At 41.0% G+C, this 25,780-nt stretch overlaps 1 protein-coding gene across 10 annotated transcripts in view; it reads left to right on the plus strand.

Moving 5' to 3' along the window:
- Positions 1-25,780, plus strand: part of LRRFIP2 (LRR binding FLII interacting protein 2) — a 148,507-nt gene that overhangs the window by 107,804 nt on the left and 14,923 nt on the right. For 7 of the 10 annotated variants that reach the window (XM_040353285.1, XM_040353288.1, XM_040353295.1 and 4 more), the window contains 8 exons: positions 5,722-5,814; positions 6,103-6,195; positions 8,710-8,811; positions 16,126-16,258; positions 17,467-17,516; positions 19,068-19,188; positions 22,743-22,822; positions 23,679-23,783. In XM_040353285.1, the coding sequence (XP_040209219.1) occupies positions 5,722-5,814; positions 6,103-6,195; positions 8,710-8,811; positions 16,126-16,258; positions 17,467-17,516; positions 19,068-19,188; positions 22,743-22,822; positions 23,679-23,783 (777 nt within the window). The remainder of the gene's footprint in view (positions 1-5,721; positions 5,815-6,102; positions 6,196-8,709; positions 8,812-16,125; positions 16,259-17,466; positions 17,517-19,067; positions 19,189-22,742; positions 22,823-23,678; positions 23,784-25,780) is intronic. The other 3 variants (XM_040353289.1, XM_040353293.1, XM_040353294.1) reach the window with 1 other exon arrangement.

The following is a 25,780-nucleotide window of genomic DNA, read 5'->3' on the forward strand; positions in this document are numbered from 1 at the left end:
AGCGCGGACCCTCAGAGGAGGAGGTCCTTTCCTTAGGGGAATTGGACGACCTCTTGGACAAGGACCAAGTAGGTTCAGGGATCGAGGATCCGGATACAGAGGAGTCTGGGGCAGTGTCCCTGAGGGAGAGCTGGTGGATTCAAGGATTGTCGGACTTGGTCCATAAGGCATTCAACTTGCCAGTACCAGATCTCCAGGTATCGACGGTTTCAGCTTTGGGCTCACTGAGGGCGCCTCAAAGCAATGCTGTGTTTCCGATCCATCCTCTATTAGAGGGAGTTTTGTTCCAAGATTGGAACAAGCCAGATAAGATCTTCTTACCACCTAAAAGATTCTCTGTCCTATATCCTATGGAAGATAAATTTTCCAAAAGATGGGCTACTCCTGCAGTGGACGCAGCCATCTCATGTGTTAACAAATCGTTAACATGCCCTGTAGAAAACATACAGGTGTTCAAGGATCCAGTTGATAAGCGCTTGGAAGCACTACTTAAGAACTCCTTCACTGCTGCAGGGGCAGTAGTACAGCCAGCTGTGGCCGCGATTGGGGTTGCTCAAGCATTATCGGATCAATTTAAGCAGATGCTTAAACTTATTCCTGCTCAGCAGGCAGAAGAATTTTCGGATGTCCCGAAGGCCATATGTTTTACGGTAGACGCAATCAAGGATTCTATCCAGCAAGCGTCACGTTTATCGTTATCCCTTATCCATATGAGAAGACTCTTATGGTTAAAAAGCTGGGAGGCTGAGCCCCCATGCAAGAAGCTCCTGGTAGGGTTCCCCTTCCATGGAGGACGACTCTTCGGAGAAGACCTAGATAAATACATTCAGACCATTTCAAACGGCAAGAGTACTCTCTTGCCAACTAAGAAGAAGGTTCAGGGGCCTGCGTTTAAACGACAGTATTCCCCTGGGCAGGGGCCCTCTAATACTAAGCAGTATCGACGGCCTCCTGCAAAAGCAAGCTTCGGCTTCAACAGCAGATCACAAGGACAGGCTGTTAGAGGCAAAAGGCAGTGGTTTCGCAAAACCAGCCCCCAAGCCAACCTTATGAAGGGGCGCCCCCACCCACGAAGGTGGGGGGAAGGCTGCGACTCTTTTCAGAGATTTGGGAAGCCAGCATTCCCGACGAGTGGGTACGGTCTTCTGTGGCCACAGGCTACAAACTAGATTTCCTAAGGTTTCCTCCTCCTTATTTTTAGGAGTCGAGGATTCCAAACGATCCGGAGAAGGGAGCCGCATTAAGATCGGCATTAGATCATCTACTTTCCCAGGAAGTAATAGTAGAGGTACCAGTCCTGGAACAGGGGCTGGGCTTCTACTCCAACCTATTCATCATCCCAAAGGCCAATGGAGATGTCAGGCCAATTTTGGACCTAAAGATGGTAAATGCATACCTAAAGGTCCGCTCATTTCGGATGGAATCCGTGCGGTCAGCAGCTGCCACACTCCAAAGGGACGACTTCATGGCGTCCATAGACATAAAGGATGCCTACCTTCATGTTCCAATTTATCAGCCACATCAAAGATATCTACGCTTCATGGTGGCTTCACGTCATTTCCAATTCGTGGCGCTTCCCTTCGGGTTGGCTACGGCCCCCCGGGTGTTCACGAAGGTCCTAGCTCCAATCCTAGCCAAGCTAAGGATCCAAGGGGTCACGATCCTAGCATACCTGGACGACCTCCTAGTCATAGATCACTCGTCTCCCGGCTGGGAGCGAGCAGTGGCCCTCACGGTCCAATACCTCGAGAGGTTCGGCTGGGTCCTAAATCGAGAAAAGTCATCCTACTGGTTCTAAGCAAAAAGGAACCGACTATTCGCCTAAGTATGAGGTTACTAGGCAAGATGGTGGCCACATTCGAGGCGGTACCATACGCCCAGAGCCACACTCGCATCCTGCAGGCAGCCATTCTGTCAGCATGGAGCAGAAGGCCACAGGCCTTGGATATCCCGTTGCCGCTCTCATCAAGAGTCCGACAAAGTCTGTGTTGGTGGTTAGACCCTCAGAATCTACTGAAGGGGAAGTCTTTCAGCCCAGTGGCTTGGAAGATAGTGACCACAGACGCCAGCCTGACGGGCTGGGGAGCAATTTTGGATGGTTGCACTCGCCAAGGTACTTGGGCAAAGCTAGAGAAGCAGTTGCCCATCAACATCTTGGAGCTCAGAGCTGCTCGACTAGCCCTCAGGGCTTGGACGTCAAAATTGCAGGGGTTCCCGGTGAGAATTCAATCAGACAATGCCACGGCCGTGGCATACATAAATCACCAAGGGGGAACCAGGAGTCAAGCCGCTCAGAGAGAGGTGAGCTTGATTCTCCTATGGGCAGAGGCTCATGTGCCCTGCATATCGGCAATATTTATTCCAGGAGTGGACAACTTTCAGGCGGACTTCTTAAGCCGCCAGACTCTATGGCCGGGGGAATGGTCTCTGCATCCACAAGTCTTTCAAGCACTCTGCCAAAGATGGGGAGTGCCGGACGTGGATATCATGGCATCGAGACTCAACAAGAAGCTAGACGGGTTCATGTCCCGCTCAAGGGATCCGATGGCCTGCGGAACCGATGCGCTGGTTTGCCCTTGGCATCAGTTCAAACTGCTTTATGCGTTTCCCCCGCTCCAGTTACTACCCCGCCTGCTGCGCAGGATCCGGGTGGAGCACATACCAGTTATCCTGGTAGCTTCAGCATGGCCCAGAAGGGCATGGTACTCACTAATCCTAAGGATGGTAGTGGGAGACCCTTGGACTCTGCCTCTAAGGCCAGACCTGCTATCGCAAGGTCCGATCCTCCACCCTGCCTTACGGCATCTAGATTTGACGGCCTGGAGGCTGAATCCCTGATTCTCAGGGGTAGAGGTCTGTCTCAGAAAGTAATCTCTACCCTAATCAGAGCCAGGAAACCGGTCTCTAGGGTGATTTATCACAGGGTCTGGAAGGCCTATGTAGGCTGGTGTGAGTCCAAACTTTGGCTTCCTCGCAAGTTCACCATCGATAGAGTTTTAAGTTTTCTCCAGCTAGGAGTGGATAAGGGATTGGCATTAAGCACAATCAAGGGACAGATCTCAGCTCTGTCAGTGTGGTTTCAGCGGCCGCTGGCCACCCACTCGCTGGTTAAGACCTTCCTTCAAGGGGTCTTACGTATTAAACCTCCTGTTAAATCCCCGCTTTGTCCGTGGGATTTAAATCTTGTTCTGTCAAGTTTACAGAAACAACCGTTTGAGCCGTCGGCTGAAATTCCTTTGGTTTTACTGACAAGGAAGTTAGTATTTTTGGTCGCCATAGTTTCCGCAAGAAGAGTATCGGAACTGGCGGCCTTATCCTGTAAGGAACCATATCTTATTTTTCATAAGGACAGGGTCGTTCTACGCCCTCATCCTTCCTTCCTACCGAAGGTTATATCCAGTTTTCATTTGAACCAGGATTTGGTATTACCATCCTTCTTCCCTAAACCTACTTCCAGAAAGGAAGGGTTGCTGCATACCTTGGATATTGTCAGGGCCATGAAGGCCTATCTTAAAGCTACAAAGAAGATCCGGAAAACAGATGTGCTGTTCATTTTACCGGATGGGCCCAAGAAGGGGCAGGCAGCTGCAAAGTCCACCATTTCTAGGTGGATTAAGCAATTAATCACTCAGGCCTACGGCTTGAAGGGGTTGCCTCCTCCAGTATCATTAAAGGCTCATTCTACTAGAGCCAGGGGCGCCTCCTGGGCAGCACACCACCAGATCTCTATGGCTCAAGTTTGCAAGGCGGCAACCTGGTCTTCTGTCCACACATTTACAAAATTCTACAAGTTGGACGTAAGAAGGAATACTGATACTGCCTTCGGGCAGGCAGTGCTGCAGGCTGCAGTTTGAGACCCTCGGATTCCGGGGGCTCCTCTTTTTTTGAGTTAAATTTAAAATTTAAGATTATTTTTCTCAACTAAGTTGGATTTATTATGATTTGAGTATATCTCTAAATTAAATCCTTTTGTCTTGGAGATGTTCTCCCTCCCCTCATTGTAAGCATTGCTTTGGGACATCCCATATAGTAATGAATGCCGCTCTGTGTCCCGTGATGTAACGATAAAGAAAAAGAGATTTTTAATACAGCTTACCTGTAAAATCTTTTTCTTGGAGTACATCACGGGACACAGAGCTCCCACCCCTCTTTTGGGGACCATTTTGGGAGGCATACTGCTTGCTACAAAACTGAGGTACTCCTCCTATGGGAGGGGGTTATATAGGGAGGGGCATTTCCTGTTTGAGATTGCCAGTGTCTATCACCTGAAGGTACTCCATATAACCCATATAGTAATGAATGCCGCTCTGTGTCCCGTGATGTACTCCAAGAAAAAGATTTTACAGGTAAGCTGTATTAAAAATCTCTTTTTTCCTTCCACTTCACAATTATGTGCCACTTTGTTTTGGTCTTATCACATAAAATCCCAATAAATTACATTTATGTTTTTGGTTGTAACATGACAACATTTTTAAGGTATAGGAATACTTTTTTAAGGCACTGTATTCCTTTCTTGCAGTGTGAATTCTGATTTGTCTGCTCCTTAGAGCAAGGAAAGAAACTGGTCATTTCCATTGCGGCAAGCTGGCTCAGGAGAACCTGGTATACAGATGCTCAAACTTATAGGAGACAATCCCTTCCCTCTTCCAAAGAGACCAGACCTATCTTAGTGCCCCCTCTCATTAACCTAGTTTTAACGGTATGGTTGTTGAAACCTAGGACTTGAGAATGTCTCTGATCCTCTCATTCCCACATTGCTCAAATTCAATAAGCCACTTCCAGAAAAATTTACTGTAATACCTGAGAATCCTCCTTTGCTTGGTGTGGACACACATTTCAATGCCAGGTATTTCTGATTCTCGCATTTTGGCCTTCCTACAATCTGGACTTAATCAGATGTGGGCTATAAATATTATTAAAGGACCTTTTTATATGGTATGTTTCCCAGATTAGACCTGCCTTACAACACCTTGTGCTTCTTTGGGATTTTAATCTGGTTATGTGATATCTAACTTCCTAACAAATACCCAACCCTTCCCTCTTGTGCCTTGCTCCTAAGCACCTCAGAGATTGCTCTTCATTGTATGGATGTTGTCAGAGCTGTCAGTCTTTTTTTAAAAGCCCCAGCTTCTATAGAAAAATATGGATTTTTTATTTTTTTTGTATCCAGTTCATACATTCTCTAAGTTCTACCAGGTAAGATTCTGTGTATCCATCTTTTGGCTGCAAGATTCTGTGGTCAGCTGTCTGTGTTGGGTCTGATGACCCCCTGTTACTGTTGGGCTTGTTAGCACAGTCCTGTTTGCCTTGGGGACATTCCAGGGTCTTTGAATATCCATGCTCTGTTCTGCACTGTATGATTAAAATGAAGGGGGTTTTGACTTGCCTGTAAATTCCATAACTTGAAGTACAATACAGGACACCTTCTCCTTCTATTCCTAAGTTACTCTGCGTTGTTTGCTACAAAACAGAGGACTTGTGGGGTATGGTTACTTTGCAGTGTCCTATTACCTGAAGGTACCAGTCTATGAATTTTCAGCCTGTGTCTTGTACTGTACTCCAATATATTGCATTTACAGGTTAACCAAACATCCTAGTTTTTGGGTAGGGATAAATATATGCTGGTAAATGAAGTCTCCTAAACTAGTAACTCAAAAAATAGTTACTAAACTAAGTCCACAAAAGATTGTTCCTAAACTATGCTATTTCTATTTCATGCAGGATTTAGAAAGACAAAAACATGCATGCGGTATTCTACAGCATAAGTTAGATGAACTGAAAGAAGGTATTCGCCAAAGAGATGAATTGATAGAGGTATGTATGAATTGAGAAACTGCACAATATCTTCTTCTTTTATCAGCTAAAAATAACATTTTAAGTAATTGTTTTTTAACCATGGCCTTCACATAATCCCTTTATAAATGCAACACGATTGTTTGTTATAATTTTTAAGTATAGTTTTAAATCTACTGCCTTTTCTTAAACTTTTCTTTAAAATACTTTACTTTTAGTGTATTTGTTGTTGCACTTGGTTTTTCTCTTTTTTTGTGTGTTTTTTTTTTTTTATTTCTTTCCCTATTTCTTTGTGAATTTTGATTGCAGGAAAATCAGCGCTTGCAGCAGAAAGTAGACACTTGCACAAGGGAGGTGTATGATCTACAGGAGACAGTTAATTGGAAAGATAAAAAAATTGGGGTAGGAAAGAGCACAAGGCAGTAGTGAATGACTGGATCAAACATTATAGCTTGTCAGAAGCAGACCAATGCTTGTATATAAATGTAATATCCTCCAATATACCCCCTACTAATAGGAGATCATATTAATTGTAATTGAAAGGTTACTGTTAATCTGATATTCTAACCTTATTTTAAAAGGCAAATTCGGATGTATTCTGATCTGTAAAAATCTAAAACCAGTTGAGAAGACACCAAGCTTTTAAAATTACTAAATAATATGGTCAAGGGAGATAGATATTTCCCATGGTAACATAAACCTATCTGGGGATAAACTTTTAATATGCTAAAATCTAGACAAAGGGCTGGATTTGCATATAGAAACAAAGAGCTGAATTGAAATATACAAGTTGTTTTAGCTGTCAAATACTTTGTAAATCTAGTCAACCAGTGCTGCCAGACAGCACAGCCATGCAGTGAACCTCCCTATAAACTACACTGCAGTTAAAGAAAACGGCAGCATACTGATGAGGTCACAGTGTACTCTGTACTTTTGTAAACATGTCCACCGTGTTTGACCACAATGTTTGAAGCAGTGGAACTTTAATCGGAAAGTCCTGCTAGATCTTGTCATGATAACCCCTTTAGCAGGTATAGCTTCATAAAACATTAAAAATAAGTGCCTATATTTAAAATACAGTAATACGCTGTGTCACCCTGCTCTGAACATGATCAGCACTATGCCAAAAATCTAGAGGCCAATCTGCTGACAGCCTAAATATTTTTTCTGCTGCTCAGGGGCTTCAGAAAAATGGCAGCCTCCAGCAAGAAAAAACAGGCACAAAACTGGAGGTAATTTACAGCACACCCTATTATTAGGGTAGCATAATAATTCATGTGGAATGTATTTTCTTTGCTAAAGATCTTTTTTCTTTTTCTTTTTTAACACATTGTTATGGGTAAAGTGCTGCTTTAATTTGCTCAGTTTGATTTTCCTGGCTGAACACAGTTGTTTCCCCAGGACAGCCAGCACTTGCTGTAGCCTTATATCCCTCCTCAATAGTAACAAGTACGCAAGTTAGCCATTTTGTGAACTTGCATTAACAAAGACCTTTCATTAAAATAATAGTTCATTGACATTGGGTAATGCATGCAATGTCAGCCGCCATATAGAATCTGCAGGCAAGAGGGGTCACCATGGAGTAAACTATCATTTCTTCATTATAGTTTTTCCATTGATAGTGGTAAAATACCACTCCACAGACTTCCTTCTTATGGCTACTTGCTCATCTACTGTCAGTTGAGTAATGTGGCTCTTTTAAGAGTTATAGTGTATATACATTTTGTTGTATTATTTTAAATATTAGCTGAAAATCTTTGTGGTTAGCTGCACTTTTCCTTTAATGTCTTTCTGCATTGAAGGAGATAACTCAGGCAAATCTGACAACATTGCTTTAGGCCAGCAGAGGCAGTATTGTCTGCTAACTACAGTAAGAGGAGCTCAAGGTCGGAATCAAATGGTATTTCTTCCTAATTCACTGAGGAACACAGGATTCACAAACAATTTAGTTGTACTGCGGCCAATATCCTCCTGTAGTCCATAGTATAACACAATTCTCTTTGAATTCTGTGTCCCTCAACTCCAAGAAAAGGATTTTATTGGTAAGTACACAAATCCAATTTTCTTTCTCTTTCATCAAGTGGCACAGAACTCAGACAATTGGGTTATACTGCAGCCCACAGGAGGATGTCGGCAGCAATATAACCAAATTGTACAAAAATCTATTTTTTTCTGCACTTCCAGCATTTTGTTGGGACAAAACATTTTTTTTGTCTGGACATGCACTTCAAGGTAATCATGTTTTAGTGGTTACATTAATTTTTTTTATTGTATAAAAAGTGTTTTTGACTTATTGGCCCTTATTTCTTTGTGATAACAAATTGTAGCATATTTAAGATTTTAGGTGAAGAGAACACTACAACAGGTTATATTTACTTGAGGCTGAGGTCATTAAACACATATATTTTGCTTTCTGGTCTGCTCCTGACAACCTAAAATGTCATTGCATGTTGGTTTTTGAGCAATTAATCCTGTAAGTGTGTTGTGATGAAGTTTACTTTTAAGCAGTAATAGTGTGATTTGCAGTGAGATAGTTTTAGTTAGATGCATGACTGACTTGTCGATGATTAATTATATTTGTCTTCATTTAGAAGAAAGGAAGTTAATGGCAAATTTATGTATCTAAATGCCTAGGTCAAGATTTCAATAAATTTATGATGACATACTTAGTAGTTTTTTTTCCCTGGAGCTAGAGTTTCCTGTATCCTGAAGAAAGCGGTCAAAAGGTTGTGACTACTAGGTTTTTGGATTGCATGGTCACTTGTGCTGGTTCTTGTGAAAAGTTTGCTTGTGCTTAGTCTTGTGTGTTTGCCCGATTCTCTGTTTTGCCTATGTCTGTTTCATTTTCCCTCTTTCTTTTTCCCTTCTGCTGCTTTGCCTGTCTCTTCTACTCTGCTGTTATTTGCCTGCTTGCAGGCTTTAGAGAGGCAGAAAGAGTACTTTGACTGCATTAGAAATGAACGGGACGAGCTCAGGGATGAGCTGGCTGATGTGAAAGGAAAAATGAAGATAGGAGAGGTACAGTATCTGCTGCGTATCTAAGAGTGATCAGAGCAGCTAAGTGTGGGATTATCTCCAGACAAAATATTCAATTCACTATGATGTATGAGTTATTTTTATTATTTTTTTTTCAGAATAATTTTCTAAATGGAAATATTGATTATGTAAAATTATTTTTTGTCTATTTCTTTCTTTCTTTCTTTCCTTTTTTTTTTTTTTACTTCATGAAGGGTTACTTCTATCAACTCAAACTAAGTTTTTTTGCTTTACTCCGTACACATCTTATTGAAACGTGTCTGGCACTAACACTATGTTACAAGTGATGACGCTTGCAGTAATCTTTGTGCGTTGCCTTTTACCTAGTAAATGCGGAAAATAAATATATAAAAAAAATAACGTAAAATGTACAAGTGCGCAGTAAATTGATCTGTGCAATAATAACTTTAGGGACCATTCACAATGGTACATTGAGTCAACTCACGTAATGCTACTAATGGCACTGCATTGCCCCAGTGTGAGTAGGATCTTAATGCTTTAAAATAAGATCTATTTTCAATTATGGGAAAAAATATATAAAAATATTGCATGCATTTATGCTTTTGCCACTTTAGTTGACTACAGTATACAGTATAATTACTATTTTGATTATATTTAGTTTAATTTCTGTTATAGCTGAAGTAGCAGTTAAAACATTACTGTTGTAAAACATTTTAACAAAAATAATAAATAAATCAGCTGTAATATCAAGACACTTTCCTGATTTTGATCTGGATTTTGTCATACCTACAGTAAGTAAACTTGGACTAAGCCTGCACAGTTAAAATATTTTGAACAGTTGTTTTTTTCTCTCATTCTTTTTTTTATTTGAAACAAAATAACTCATGAACATTGTAAAATGCATCATTGTTATGATTCAGTGGCAAGCCAAAATAACAAACATTTGACTCTTGCATGTCTCAGATTGGCTGGGCCTCATGTCAACCTGGGCTGTGAATTGTTTTTTGTCCGAAATGTATGTGCATATGAGTAACAGAAGTGCAAAAGGGGGGTGTAACATTTATCGTGAGGTATGGGTGGGGCATGTTAGGTGGGAGCAGTGGGGAAGGCAAGAGTTAGTTTGGAAATTTCTCTCCATCCTGCTAAAGCAAGGTATGGGTGAATGAGGTATGGTTTAGGAGGTAGAGTTAGGTGTTATAAGGTGAGCTCAGGAAGCCTACTGGTAGGTTTGTGGTCCCTTGAGCCCAGTCAAGTAATTGTGTGAGATGCCCTTCTGGAAAGCTCACATAGTCGATTGGAAGTATTATGAACGGGATATGTCTAGCAATAGAGAGGAATAAAGATGTGCACTGAAGGGTCATAGATCTTTGAAAGTTTGTGTCTGAAGTTATAGCAGATGGAATAGAGGGCATTTTAAGGAGATTTGGGAAGGGCCTCTACCCATGTAAGTATCCCATCCTGTGCAACAGTGGATTAGCCCTTTAGGGGTGTCAGCCAGAAATGTGTGGGTAGTAAACAATATAACCAATATGAACACGAATGATGTAAATAAACTCATTATTTGTAAGTTGAGCAATCTACTACAGAAGTATTTTTTTTGGGGGGGGGGGGGAGAGATTCAAAGCCAGATACTTTTATATTGGGCAGCAGGGGTGAAATCCCAAAGTAGTTTGACTTCTATTCAGCCCTTGGCTTTCTGCCATAACTGGATACCCCACCATGAGGAGTATAATTTCTGCCAATTACCTGGGTAATTCATGGTGCCTGGCGAGGTCTCTATACATATACACAGTGAGGGAAGTTTTTTGTTCTAAGCCACTCTGTCCTGTAATCTAAGGGCGTTTTGCAGGCGCTATAGCGTTAAAAATAGCACATGCAATCTGCCCTTAACAGCTGCTCTATTTACTGGAGCGCTGCACTGGCAGGGCATCAGGAAAAGTCTTGCCAGCAGCTTCTTTTGGAGCACATTAGGAGTGGTAAACTCACCGCTCCTAATGCGCTCCTGCCCATTGAAATCAATGGGCAGTGCCGCCGCGGCACATTGCGGGCGCGGTATTAACCCTTTCTCGGCCGCTAGCGGGGGTTAAAAGCACCCCGCTAGGGGCCAAAATGTGCAGATCCGACGGTAAAATGGCAGCGTTTTTACCACTATTTTACCGACGACGCTATGGGCGGCACCAGTGTGAAAGGGGTCTTAAGGTACCAACTTCTCAGATAATATGCAGTGGGTCCATAAGGGCTCAACTATTTTTGTATTTGTTCAGTCTAATTGGGGTACCTTTCTCATCTCAGTACATGAGGTGGAGGTTCCGTTCTACTGTCGGCACAACACAGATGTCATAAAAGAGCTGGGCAGGACCTTCCACTGAAAATGTATATGGCCACGATCAACATGATCACTTGAACATTCAAAGACGAAAACTGGAAGCCAACCAGAACCCTCCTCCAGATGCTGTAATGAGAGAAAATTACAACTATAAAATATTGAAAATTTGTAACTGTAATGTACTATTTCCAGCCTCTTTATATAACTTTTGCAAACTGGATACGTCATACCTTCTGTCTCAACTGGCAATACTTTGACTGCTAACGACACCCAGAATTCATAAACATATGCAGTATTGGGTCCCTCTGTTTGGCGGGCTTTGGTTTTATTTGACATAATTGACATTGCAAAGCAATGCCATACACAGGCCTCATTCAGCCAGACACCTAAGCTGGAGTATACCAAGCATAGTGTCCAAAATTGGCACCAGTCGGAGCCTGCCTGATCTGGTTAGTGGGGTGGGTCTGCAAACACGCTGAAACATCCATGCTCTGCCACAGGGAATTCGCTCCACAGGCTAGCGTGGAGCTCACAGAGTGAACATGGCCAGTCTCTAATTTAGGCCTGAAAGCGACGTCTAGTCACTGAGTGCATTTATCATTTAAGGACATGGAACAGAACTACCAGTCCTAAAACTATGTGTTTGTCAAAAGAAATACAAAAAATAATCTGATCTCATTAGAATCTGGTGCTGTTTGTGGACAATCCCAAGTAGAACGGGATAAATCTTTGCACACTGTCTTCTGGCTTGCAGTGGTGTCAGCAGGTTTGGGCCTGACAGCGCCAGCCAGTCGAGAATTTGAATGCTGTTGGTCTTAAGAAACGTGAACAGCTCAGGCAGTTGTTAGTACGTTTTTAGGTTGGATAGAATGTTGTTCAGTTGGACTTGTAGATGAAAAGAATGAGCCCACTTTTAGGTGTCTCCTGAACTGTGGTATGATGGGAGAGGTCCGAATAGGACTTTTTTCTAGGGTTAGGTTTCTGTGTGTTGGATCTGCTACACAGTGCACCCTATCGAATTCAATTTCTGTTGTTGGTGATCTTGCTAACAGGGAGTTGATTTGACAGCGAGTAATTACAATATTCTCCACCTGTCATTGCCTCAAAGAATGCTTCACCATAGCAAGATTCAAAACTAGCAGTAGCTGATTCCAAGGATGACACCCGATTTACCAATTTCAGTAACTGTCTTCATCCAGCTAGTACTTGAGAGTTGAAATGATGCGGATTGCAAGGGCTTCCATGTCAGACAACTTGGGCACCTTCTCTCCACTGTGGCCTCCAGATGTCCACTAATGAAACGGAGTTAGACTGTCTGCAGAATCCTTGAGGTGGGAATAGGTTAGTGGGGTGGTTGTAAGTCCCTGAGATCTATTTGTCGCTGTCTGAGTGCACAACTTTAGTCATAGGGGTTTGATAGTAGGTATGGCATTATCAGTTGTCTTTTACCCATCATGCACATAGCTCTAGGGTTTGAGCTGCTTCACTCTGCCCATTGCCAGGCTGTGCTCCCAAGACTAAAAAATTTGATTCCCGGCGTAAGCCCAGTCGTGGCAAGTTCATTGCAATTTAAAATCTAAATCTGAAAGGATTGGAAAATTCCAGAGCATCTATTATTTATCCCAACAGCCATAAAAATGAATATCCCTTGGTACAAGAAAACGACAAAATCAGTGTCATGCTGTAAATATTTCTTAAGTGAAAGTTGGTAAGCAGCGTGAAAACTTTTTGACATGAGAACCCTAAAAAAATGAAAATAAATAAATGAAAAATAACAAGGCAAGGGAGAGTGCTGAAAAATTAGTTATTGGAGCGATTATCCTACGACTTGGGACTGCAAAGTCGCATGACAAGTCGTTCCCCATGATTTCCAATGACAACCATTCATATTAGTACAACTTCAAGTCGTGCTGACTTCAAAGTAGTCTCTGCACTACTTTGGTCCAACTTTGTGCGAGTTCAGGTTCAGACCTCAAGTCTCCCAGAAATTGCGTCAAAATCGCACGACTTTGAAGTTGCAGTGGTGTGAAAGGGGCCTAAGGCAAAGGCTCCTACAGAGGAGATCAAGTCAATGCTTATACCTAAATGTTGCCACTGACTTCATAACGTTACTGCTGAATCTATGAGATTAGTTGGAAAGAAAGCTGTATGTTATTTTACTGTGTATCTAACGCTTTGTAGCTAAAAGCATAGATCCAAGACAAGAAGATAATATAGATCGGAAAGGCTGGAAACCCAGTAAACCTTTCTGAGATAAATCTTCTCAGAGACTTAAGAACGCAAGGTGTCCGACCATACATGGATGAAAATCAAGCCAGTTCAGCAGGGACCAGCTGATTTTCGATCCATGTTTGTGCAGGCTGGTTGTACACAAGTCAATCTACTGATCGATTCATGCAAAACTAGTTTGTTTGGCAACACTGGTCAGTGTATTCTGACAGCGGGGAAGGCTCCTGGCTGTCAGAATACAATAACTCAGCAAATGCGTGGATGGGGGGAATGGTGTAATTTTTTATTTCATTGAACGAAAAAAGATGATTAATGTTAAGGCCTGTCTCACTCCAACAAGGATAAACAATGGTAACAGCACACACTGAATCCGCGAAAGATCTTCTCCCAAACCCCAAGAAAATGAAACTTTTGTTTGATAAGTATTTGGCAGTGGGAAGACTAAGAAATTCTATGTCTAGGAAATATATACATTATGCCTATTTATTTGCATCATTTTCTTCAGTACATAAGAATAACACCAGTTTTGGCCAAAAGATATCATTGCTTTTGTGACCTGGAAGGTAGATTCTTATTGAAGTTATCTGTGATTTATCTATAAAATCAAGGCCATCTATTCTAGTACACCCATCAAGCTAACAAAAAAAACACCCTAAACTTTGCCTCTCTTACCTGGAGTAGGCAACTCTTTTTACAAACCTCCCCCAAAAGAAAACAAATTGCTGCTTCCAATTCCACAATTATTTATCTTAGGGAGGCTTCCTTGGGCTACTTTCATACTGGGGCGGGGCGACACTTTACTGCTGTTATAGCAACGCTTTTTGGCTGCTAGCGGGGTGCTTTTAACCCCTGCTGGCAGCCGAATAAAGGGTCCAAAGCACCCGCAAACTGCCGCTGCTCAATAGCTTTGCAGGCTCTTCGGCAGCAGTGCCCATTGATTTCTATGGCAGGGGTGATGGAGGAGCGCTGTATACAATTTTATCCTGTCCTGCAAGCGCACTGCCCCAGTGTGAAAGCACTCAGGTTTTCACACTGGGGTGCATTGAGAGGCTCTTTTTAGCACAAAAACACCTGAAAAGTGCCCCAGTGTGAAAGGGGTCTAAATTAAGCATTGTCCAGTGGGTAGACAAAAGGACCAATTCTCAGTTTAAAAATCCAGGACATTGTTAGCCATTGTTAAAGCCATTACAGAGTTAGTTTCTCTATAGCACAAGCATGCCATGCAACCATTGCATTCATTTTTAATCCCCCCCCCCCCCCCAGGTTCACCTTACTAATGTGTGCACAAAATCATGCACAAAAACACTCGGTATCAAAATGCAATGCAATTTGGTGAAGCAGGATTTGGAGGGGAAAAAAAAGTATAGAGCAGCCCATAGAGCATATAAAGCATGGGTTGCCATGAACATGACAAATGTGTGCACACCACCGCACCTGCGGAAGTGTGAAATAGACTAAAATTGTTCTGACTCTCACTAGACTAAGTTGAGTATCGCAGTATTCAATTTGCATTCGTTGCTAGATAACCAATTTTTCCAGATTTGAAAAACGCCACCTTACACGTACCCACATGTTTTGTATATAATGTTTTTTTTTTTTTCAAACACATTTTAACAAATCTGAAACAAGTTTCTCCATTAAATTAAACGATTAACTAAAAGCCCAGAACTCTTCTTGCGCTATTCAATTTTGATAGCAGAGCCTTTAAGCGCCCTCCTGTGTTTGCCATGTGTCTTTGTTCTTATGTAAATGCAAAAAATTGCCCACATATTTCTGTGGGATTGAACTTCCGTGGCTTCATCAACAATACCTGCCCTATGGCCAAATCTGAACAATACAGTGGTTACTATTATTGACTTTTTCATTAGTTGCAATCCAAGTAGATTATGATCACACCGTAATGAAAACCATCCTTAACACCAAGTTTTTATCAAATTCACTAAGATTAAAATTTTTGGAAATGACCAATGTATGTAGATCTTAAAGTGGATGTAAACCCACTCTCATCCTTTCTAAACTACTGCCATCGTGCTGATCTATAAGGATATAGATGCCTCCTGCATGTATCCTTACCTGTCAAATGTTTCCCCTCTGTCTGTTATAAGAACTGAAAAACTGCAGATTCTGTGGGTGGATCTGTTGTCTGGAGCTCGGTGGGTGGAGTCGTGGTGTTGGTAGACTCCCCGCCCTCCTCTACACTCCCCTTACACTGAATTCTGCTATGATCACTAACATCCAGTCAAAATCCAGAAAAGTAATCACATGACTTTCGGAAAAGGGGTGGGAATTTAAAAATAATGCCCGTCTCCAAGTTAGTGCATGAGATATGTAAATAACCTGTCACTCACAGCAAGGGAACGGACTAAGGTTTTTCTCTGCAAGTCAGTTTTATTTCACTGAACAATAAAAGATGATTTCTCAGAGCTGGATTAACTCTGTTGTGGCAAGACTGGGCACAGATGATAGGAAATCGTATTCTCTATATTGTGACATAAAAAAAAATAATTTTTTTTTTTCGAGTTTACATCCACTTTAAGAATTGTTAGATTCACGTCAGATCTGGCACTTCCAGATTTGAACATCCAATTTTCTTTTTTTTTTACATGTAAATTCTATGCATTACATGCAAATAAAAATATACTACATTGTGTATTTACATATTTGTCCAATCACAAATTAATATAATAATGTTAACTTAAAACTAATTTATTCGGACTTGTTTTCCGAACGGTTTTGCTCATGAAATGTGACAGATGTGTATCTTTTTACCCCCCATCCAGAGACATGGCTTAGTTATTATTCCAGATGGTACCCCAAATGGTGATATAAACCATGAGCCAGTAGTCGGAGCAATTACTGTTGTAACTCAAGAAGCTGCACAAGTATTGGAATCTGCAGGAGAAGGACCACTTGGTAAGTGGAAAAACGGCATTTTACTTCTAAAGGAAACATGTTTGGTAATTCCTTTTAACTTGAGATTGGACATTTCTAATTTGAAGTCAACCATGGCTTCCTGAACTTCAAAAATTTAGATTTTTGCCTTCTGTACATTAAAATGTTGAACTTTTTGTAAACGGCCCTCTCTCTAGAATTTTCATTAATTTAATTTTCATCATTTAATTGGGTCGCTGCTTCTCCACTCAAAGTTTTAGTCTAGTTTTTGCTTGTTAAAAGATGTTGGAAAAGTCAACAATTTTCACAGGTGGTGGTAACTTGTTCACATGACTGTATACATTAAACCTTTTTTACAATTCCACTGTATTTAAACATTTTCTTCAGCTACTCTTGCTCTATGTGTCATTTTACACAAAGTACTTCCAGCTAAACATATTGGTGTTGATATACTAAAACTGGAGAGTGAAAAATCTGGTGCTGCTCTGCATAGAAACCAATGCGCTTCCAAATTTGTTTGTCAAAGCTTAAAGTGATTATAAAGACTTGTTTTCTTTTTCCTAAAAAAATAACAAACATGTTATACTTACCTGCTCTGTTGTAGTGGATTTGCACAGAGCAGCCCAGATCCTCGTCTTCTGGGATCTTGGCTCCTCCCTCGTGTTGCGTGCCCCCACAGCAAGCAGTTTTCTATGGGGGCACCTGAGCCGAGCCACAGCTCCCTATGTCCATTCAGACAAAGAGCCCTGGCCCCTCCCCCTCTCTCCCCTGATTGGCTAGCTGACTTTGGTGACAGCCAATGGCGCCGCTGCTGTGTCTCAGCCAATCAGGAGGGATGAGACACTTGTGGACATTGCTGGTCAGAGAGGGACCTCAGGTAAGTATTAGGGTGCCTAAGAGGGCTGTTGCACACAGGAGGTTGTTATCTTAATACATAGAATGCATTAAGATAAAAACAAAACGTCTGCCTTTACAACCCCTTTGATTGAACAAGCTGACGTTAGAAGATGATTGGCTACCATGCACAGCTGCACCAGATTTATATACATCAACCCCATTGCAGCGTTGGGTCTTATGCCTTGATAAACATATTATGACCGGTTTTCTAGAATGCTTTGATTTGTGGCTATTGGAAGCATATAGACCGATGACATTATGATAAGGGGGCATAGTTACAGCAATACAAGTTTGGACTATTGTTTTTACTAATAACATTTTGTGTTTTTTAGATGTCAGGCTACGAAAATTGGCTGAAGAAAAGGATGAGCTTGTGTCACAGGTAAACAGTTTTTTAGGCTCATTGTATATGCGGAAACTTATTTTGCCATGTTGTGATTGCTACCAATGGTTATTTATTACAATAAATACTGCTCTTTTGTTCTGTCTGTAAAATAATTAGTGTGGTTTGTAGTATTCTATTAATGTTGTTGTTTCTCTATTCTCTATGAATTTTCTATCCATTGGCAAGAAATAATTATTCATTTTTTTTTGTTAAAATCTTCCATTTATGTCACCTCCCTCAACTAAGGGGGTTTACACAACTATGCCCGCTTTTTTTGCACAGCTCCTCCATTCATAAAAGTGTGATCTATGAATAGAGGAAGCAGACCTTTAAGTTCCACCCGTTGCCCATTCTTGCATCCTGTTTTCATTCATAGAAATTGTAGTATGGCTTTTATAAATGGAGCACCTGGCAGAAAGAGTGAGCATAGTGGGGTTCTCTTGATGAGAGCCTGTGACACAGCTCTTGAGTTATAATAACGCCTACTGCACCAGAAGATTGTGGGGGACACAGTACTGATTCAGTTTATTTTGGCTGGACATTGGGTTTAAAAAAATGCAAAGATGTGGGATTTGTTCCAGTTTTCTGTAAAGCTACAACACTGTATGGAAGATTTTATAAAACTGTTTTCATTGGTACACTTCACACCAGCACAAGGCATTCATTATAAAATAACATGCTCAAGACTAGTGCTGTGCATTTTACATGCAATAAGTTGTACAGCTGTGCAAAACGGCAAGGAGTACCCTACTCCAATAAATACGTACAAAAAAAATGCATCTTAAAGTGATCCTGTCCGTTTCCTATTCAGACTAAACTACAGGTTCAGGTTTCCATAAATGGAGCAGGAAAGTACTAAAATTGCAAATGAAAATAATACTTTAAAACACAAATTAGAACTGCATGTGTTATTAAAGCAGAGTTCCAGTCCCCCAAATACTACTTTTTTTTTAAACACTCCACCGTACTTGTTTAAATATATCTGGCAATATTTAGAACATGTCCATATGTGTAGTCCCTGTAGTTTGTGTTAAAATATTTGAAGACTAACCAGATCTCTGGTGAAGCCACTGAGCGCTCTCTTCTCCCGAGAGGTTGCCATAGCAATGGCGGCATCGGCAGAAGTCCCTGCCCCCTTGCTATACCAACCTGTCGTGCATGACATCCCGATCCTCCCTTTCACATTATTTCCTGTCTGGAATAACGTGAGATTTTGTCACCAGTTGATTCGCAAGGACTCCTGGGATACATGACGCAGCTATCCCAGGAGCCCTTGCAAATCGCCTAATGACATAATTGCCTAGGTGGCCACAGCCGGAAGTGCTGCAGAAAAAAAGTGAGAAAATGTATTTACAAAGGAAAAAAATAAAAATGTATTGCCATTAATTACAACATTCAGGATGGGCATGAAAGTAATTGTACTTTCAAAAAACTGGTGGAACTCTGCTTTAAGTGACTTTGTGCTAACATTTGAGCTGCAAACCAAGCTAAAATTATTTTATAGACTTCATTATAACATGGTTTTAAATCGTATTTGTTCTCTTTCAGATCAGAAAGCTAAAGTTACAACTAGACGAGGAGCGACAAAAGAATTCAAGAAATGACACTTCCTTGACCGATTCAGGTGGATTAGAGAATGGGTCTGACCTACAGTTTATTGAAATGCAGAGTACGTTCCTATACTGTCTTTCTTGCACATTTTAGTGATTGCATGAAACTGTTCTTCATTGCCTTCTTGGTTAAATGTGTAGTGATGAGACGCTGATCACGTGTGCAAGTTCATTTTGGACACACTCGGCAAAACCTGTCTGCCAGTGTCATCCTAATTTAGAGAATGGAACACAAAAACAAATATTGGTAAATTCCTCCAAATGTATAGAGAGAAGGCCAAGCATGCGCAAATGTTTCATTCAAATAATACCCAATTTTGTTTTTAAAAGCTTTTAAATTTAGAAACCCATCATATTATGAGGTATACATGTAATGTACTATGAGGATTCTGTACATGTATATTCTACTAAAATATATATATATTATATAAAAAAAATCAATGCTACTATAAAGTGTGACTGCATTTTTCTTTTAAAAAGCACTTAAGGTTGCTTGCATATGTAGTACATAGTAAATGTTTTTAGTTTTTGTTAGGTTCTAGTTATATATTGCTTCCATGGTCACTGTTAAGCCAGCAAGTAGACAGTGGCGGAGGTGTTCTATGAGACTACAGTGTCTTGAAAAAGTATTCACACCCCTTGAAATTTTCCACATTTTGTCAACCAAAAGCGTAAATTTATTTTATTGGGATTTTATGTGATAGACCGACACAAAGTGGCACATAATTGTGAGGTGGAAGGAAAATGATAAATGGTTTTGAATATTTTTTACAAATAAATATCATCTGAAAAGTGTGCATTTGTGTTTAGCCCCCTTTACTCTACCGCTAACTAAAATCTAGTAGAACCATTTGCCTTCAGAAGTCACCTAATTAGTAAATAGTGTTCCTATGTGTGTAACTTAATCTCAGTATAAATACAGTTCTGTGAAGCTGTTCAATCCATCATTCGAAAATAGAGAAGTTTAAAGCAGGGTTAGGTTATAAAACAATATCCAAAGCTTTGAGCCTCTCACAGAGCACTGTTCAATCCATCATCCGAGAATGGAAAGAGTATGGCACAACTGAAAACCTACCAAGACATGGCCGTCCACCTAAACTGACAGGCTGGGCAAGGAGAGCATTAATCAGAGAAAGCAGCCATAAGGACCACGGTTAACTTTGGAGGAGCTTTAGAGAGCCACAGCTCAGGTGGGAGAATCTGTCCACAGGACAACTATTAGTTGTGCACTCCACAAATCTGTGTGTCAAGTAACCAGACGCTGCCTCTATATAACTAGCAGCTAACACGGCTAATTATATAATGGCTGTAAACAAAAAAATAATAAAGTGTAGCGCTAAATGCCCAAGTCAAGAAAATTATAATGGCAACCTGACTGGAAATTAATGTTGGGGTGTGAAACTCTTAAGTGGTGAGGTTCACTGTAAATTCGAAGACAATATCAAATTGCAGTGCAGATTGAAAACAAAACATAACACATACAAGTGACTTTAAAGTCCATATAGAAAACAGATATAATTTTCTTGGCTTGGGCATTTAGCGCTACACTTTATTATTATTATTTTTTTCACTCCACAAATCTGACCTTGGAAGAGTGGCATGAAGAAAGCCATAAGAAGTCATATTTGCAGTTAGCAAGAAGCCACGGGGGGGGGGGGGGGGGGACAAAGCAAACGTGGAAGAAGGTGCTCTGGTCAGATGAGACCAAAGTCAAACTTTTTGGCCTAAAAGCAAAACGTGTATGTCAGAAAACGAACACTGCACATCGCCACTGTAAAACATGGTGGAGGCATCATCATGTTGTGAGGCTGCTTTTCTTCAGCAGGGACTTAAATACTTAACCACTTTAGTCCGGAAGATTTTACCCTTTTCTTGACCGGAGCACTTTTTACAATTTGGTACTGCGTCGCTTTAACTGACAATTGCTCGGTTGTGCGATGCTATACTCAAACAAAATTTACGTCCTTTTTTCCCCCACAAATAGTTTTCTTTTGGTGGTATTTTATCACCTCTACGGTTTGTATTTTTTGTGCTACTAAAAACTATAACAAGTGATGATAAAAAATGCAAATGAAGCAATAACAATTGTCTTAAAACTTAAGTTCAGTGAAGTCCAAAGAAAACACGATTGAAATAATTTCTTCTGCAATTCAAAAATTAAGGAAATCCACCACCAAAAGTGAAGACACCATAAGGTATGCAGGCTTACCAGATGGCAAGCAAAGATGGCTTGCGGCTGTAAACCCCAGCCCGGGCTTTTAAACACTTACAAGAGAACGATTATGTAGAAGCATAAAAATAAAACCGGCCGGCTAAGCTAACGCCATAACGTCAGCACGTCTCCTCTCCCGATGCGCGTTTTGTCACACAAATGACGTCGACTGGGGCATGAGACAATGTAATTTGTGTGACGAAACGCGCGTCGGGAGAGGAGACGTGCTGACGTTATCGCGTAAAATTCGGAGCGGACTGGCGTTCGCTTAGCCAGCCGGCTTTATTTCTATGCTTTTACATAATCGTTCTCTTGTAAGTGTTTTATCTCATTACATTTTATACTATTTCTAAAGTATTTCACTATTGTGAGTCCTATTATTTTTTGGGTATCTCATCTACTTGGGGACATCTGTGCCTTTGAGGATCCATTGAAAATTTCCACTGGTGTGTGCTGCAGTCTATGTTAAAGGCCCAGGCTGGGGTTTACAGCCGCAAGCCATCTTTGCTTGCCATCTGGTAAGCCTGCATTCCTTATGGTGTCTTCACTTTTGGTGGTGGATTTCCTTAATTTTTGAATCGCAGAAGAATTCATTTCAATCGCGTTTTCTTTGGACATCACTGAACTTATGTTTTAACACAATTGTTATTGCTTCATTTGCATTTTTTATCATCACTTGTTATAGTTTTTACAGTTCTTTATAGTTTATCACAGCACAACTACATTTTTCCATTATCTATTTTGTGTGTATATCACTTTTTAGTTGCTGCTTCTTATTGATGTTCACTTAGCTTGGTATTTTTACCTATTTGTGTGTTTACACACAAAGATCCCTGTGCTGGCTCTCGGCCACGAACATCAGTTCCCCCACCGTACGCGCCCTCTGGCAGCTCTTAAAGGGAAGACCTGTATATTATTTATTATTACGGTATTATATTATTTATTATTAGATATAGTAAATATTGACAGGTGTTCCCTGAGGTCTGGAAGTTATTTCATGAGTTCCTCTGTGTTTAAATGGTTGAGAAAAACTTTACATTTCAATTTCTTTTAGAGTATATATGGCAGTATAAATGTAATGCTTGCCATATGCTTAGTTGTTTACAAGAATGTCTGTTACGTGGCTTTCTTTAAATTTGTGTAATGCATTCAAAATTCCATGTTGCTGAATCATTGTTGGACATATGCTGAACTGCGTAGTCAGGTTTGCTGAAAGACGGTGATCTATGTGTGTGAAGCTAAAGTACAGCTGCAAAAAATTTGGTCTTCTATGAGGGGAACATATTTTTAACTACTTCTACAGCTACTTTGGCGATTTGTGCTTTCAGTTACAGTTTCAAAGAAGAGTAAGAAAAAGGTAATGTCTCGATCATTTCATTGATCTTTTTTTTTTTTTTCTAGGAGATGCCAACAGACAAATTAGTGAGTTCAAGTTTAAGCTTTCAAAATCAGAGCAAGATATAACAACTTTAGAACAGAATGTAAGTATTGTGAAATAGCCCATAATATCTATACAAATGTTTTTTGAGTGTTTTTAAATCAGTTTTACGTCTGCTGGCCATGCTGTGAATTTGGAGGATTCTAAGCCAAGCAAATGCTCCAGAACACATGTGCCTCCATCGTAGACACATTATGGTCATTTCAGGGTGTCATTTCTTGTTTAGTAATTCAGCTGATAAGAGTTGGTAAGGAATAAAAAGTCCGCTAGTCTGCTTGACCTTGGGAAGCTAAGTATCCAACTCAATATTCACTTTTTGCTCCGATGAATTGCCAAAAAACAACCAGGCAACAGAAGTAACACGTACTGCCTGTTGAAGCAGCGATAATATAACATTAAAGTATATGTGACACCCCCCCACCTTTTATAAAATACATTCAGTTGAATATAGGAACAAAGGGCAAAACATTTTGTCTATGGATATATAAAAAAATATATAATTACCCCCCCCCTTTTTTTTCTTCAAGTGATCACATTACCCTTGGTTATCGGCTGAAAATAGAGCTAGGGGAGGAGACACGGCAAGTCTTCCTAGTGAGTAGTGTAGTGGGGGCGTGTCAGCACAAGTCTAATCATTGTAGGAGAGCAGGCTGAGTAACCATAACAGCCAGAAAATTGACCACGCTGTGCTCTCATGCCTAGTTTGGTCAGTTTTTTTTAGAGGAAAGCAGAGGGACTGCCAGGAACACCACAGATTTCACTCAAAGAGAACAGGATACATTTTAAGTATAAGTACATGGTAGAGTTTGGAATGGTAAAATAACATGGTTACATTTGAGAATTGTTTCTTTTGTTTTAAAGAAGTCTTTTTTTTTTTTTTTTTGTACTAAATGTTATAGGTTCTTAGGCTTGAAGGACAGGCAGCCAGATATAAAACGGCAGCAGAAAATGCAGAAAAAGTAGAAGATGAGCTAAAAGCAGAAAAACGAAGACTTCATAGAGAGGTAATTTATGTTGAATCTCTTTCTTCATTTTGAAACGGTACAGAGCATACTTTGGTTATTTATAAGATAAAAAAGCATTTGTGTCTTGAAAAATATGTATTGCAGTCGTCATGTTCCTTATATTTCTGTCTTTTTATTATATTTCTGCCTGTGTTTCAAAATGCAGTCATTGCACAAAAAATAGTACCCAATAATTCCAAAAAAAGAGGTTCTTCTAGCTAATGCTAAGGTGCTAAGGGCTAATGCTAGATGCTGTAAGTTAAGAAAGCTTTTAAAAATAGATGTATTGTTGGTTTATTTTTTATTAACAAATAAATAAATAAAAAATAAAAACAGTGACTGAACAGAAATCCAAATCAAATCAATATTTGGAGTGACCACCCATTGCCTTCAAAAGAGCATCAATTCTTCTAGAATCTAGAAACACTTGCACACAGTTTTTGAAGGAATTTGGCAGGTAGGTTGTTCCCAACATCCAATCCTTACTTTTTACTCATTTTGTTAATTGATAAAAATAAACTATTTAACACTTCTATTTCTGAAAAGCTTTCTTAAAATAATATTTTTTTAGATCTACAAAATAATCTTTGTTCTACAAATAAACCTTTATTATGTGACAAAGAATTGCCAGATCACTCTGTGGAAACCATACAGCACGGGGTGCCTACTTTGGAGCTCAGTTTGAGTAAAACGTGGGAATGAGCTGTCTGATATGGGGGTGGGTCATCCACTTGTGTGTGCCAATTGCAGTTTTAGCTATTAAGGTCTGTAAACCATCTGCTCTGTTAACCACTTAAGACCCGGACCAATGTGCAGGTTAAGTACCTTGCCCCTTTTTGCGATTTGGCACTGCGTCGCTTTAACTGACAATTTTTCCTATTTGTGTGTTTACACACAAAGATCCCCGTGCTGGCTCTCGGCCACGAACATCGGTTCCCCCACCGTACGCGCCCTCTGGCAGCTCTTAAAGGACCTGTATAGTAAAGGAAGACCTGTATATTATTTATTTTTACGGTATTTTATTATTTATTATTAGATATAGTAAATATTGGGGCGTGGTCTGGAGCTGCATGGAGTAGGACGTGCTGGGTGAGAGCTCCGCTCGTGGCTCATCCTATCTACATCCATCCTGGGGGAATCTACCCTGAAAACTGACAACAAGCTTACCCACCTATGCCTCTAGTATTTGACAGCGACATGTCGCCCCCTAAGAGGTCTGGGGCCCTGGCAAAACTCGATAAGAGCCGTCATGGTGATCGGGACCAGGTGGAGGAAGATGGCGCCGCCATGCTCCCTGAGAGTGAGGACCGTCCATCTGGCGACACCGCACGGGTTTTGGAGGCTATTGCTGCCTGCCAAACGTCCCTTACGACTAGGATCGAGGAAGTTAAAGTGGACATCTCCCACATTCGGCATGACATGCACAAGCTGCGGGACCGGGTGTCGGAGACAGAGCGCAGGCTGGACCACGTGGAGGATGGCCTGCACCCGCTCCAGGTCACGGTGGAGAATCTGCAACATCAGCTCCAGGCGGTGCTCTCTAAGCAAGACGATATGGAGAATCGCCTTCGCAGATGTAATCTGCGCTTTGTGGGTCGCTGCAAAACCCCCTCCGGAGGGTGCCCCCCCGAGGACCTTCATCGCCAAGCTGCTTAACTACCGCGATCGTGATGCTGTCCTCCGACTTACCCGTGAAAAAGGGAATATCCCCCTTGGTAATGTAACGGTAGCCGTGTATCCGGATTTTTCATCAGAGGTCCAGAAGAGGAGGGCGCGATTCACAGAGGCAAAGCGGCTGCTGCGCGTGCATCACCTGCCATACGCAATGCTCTTCCCAGCTCGGCTCCGTGTTGTGTGCGATGGTAAGGCTCAATTCTTTGAAGACCCTCCAGGCAATCCTCTCCTGGCTGGAGCGCCGCGATGGAGCCGGCTCGTCCCGTAACTGATCCCTCGCCTCTCTCTCCCGTTTGCCACTTGTCCCGCGCGGTATGCCGCTC

Source organism: Rana temporaria, chromosome 5 (assembly GCF_905171775.1).
Source record: "Rana temporaria chromosome 5, aRanTem1.1, whole genome shotgun sequence".
Lineage (NCBI taxonomy): Eukaryota > Metazoa > Chordata > Amphibia > Anura > Ranidae > Rana > Rana temporaria.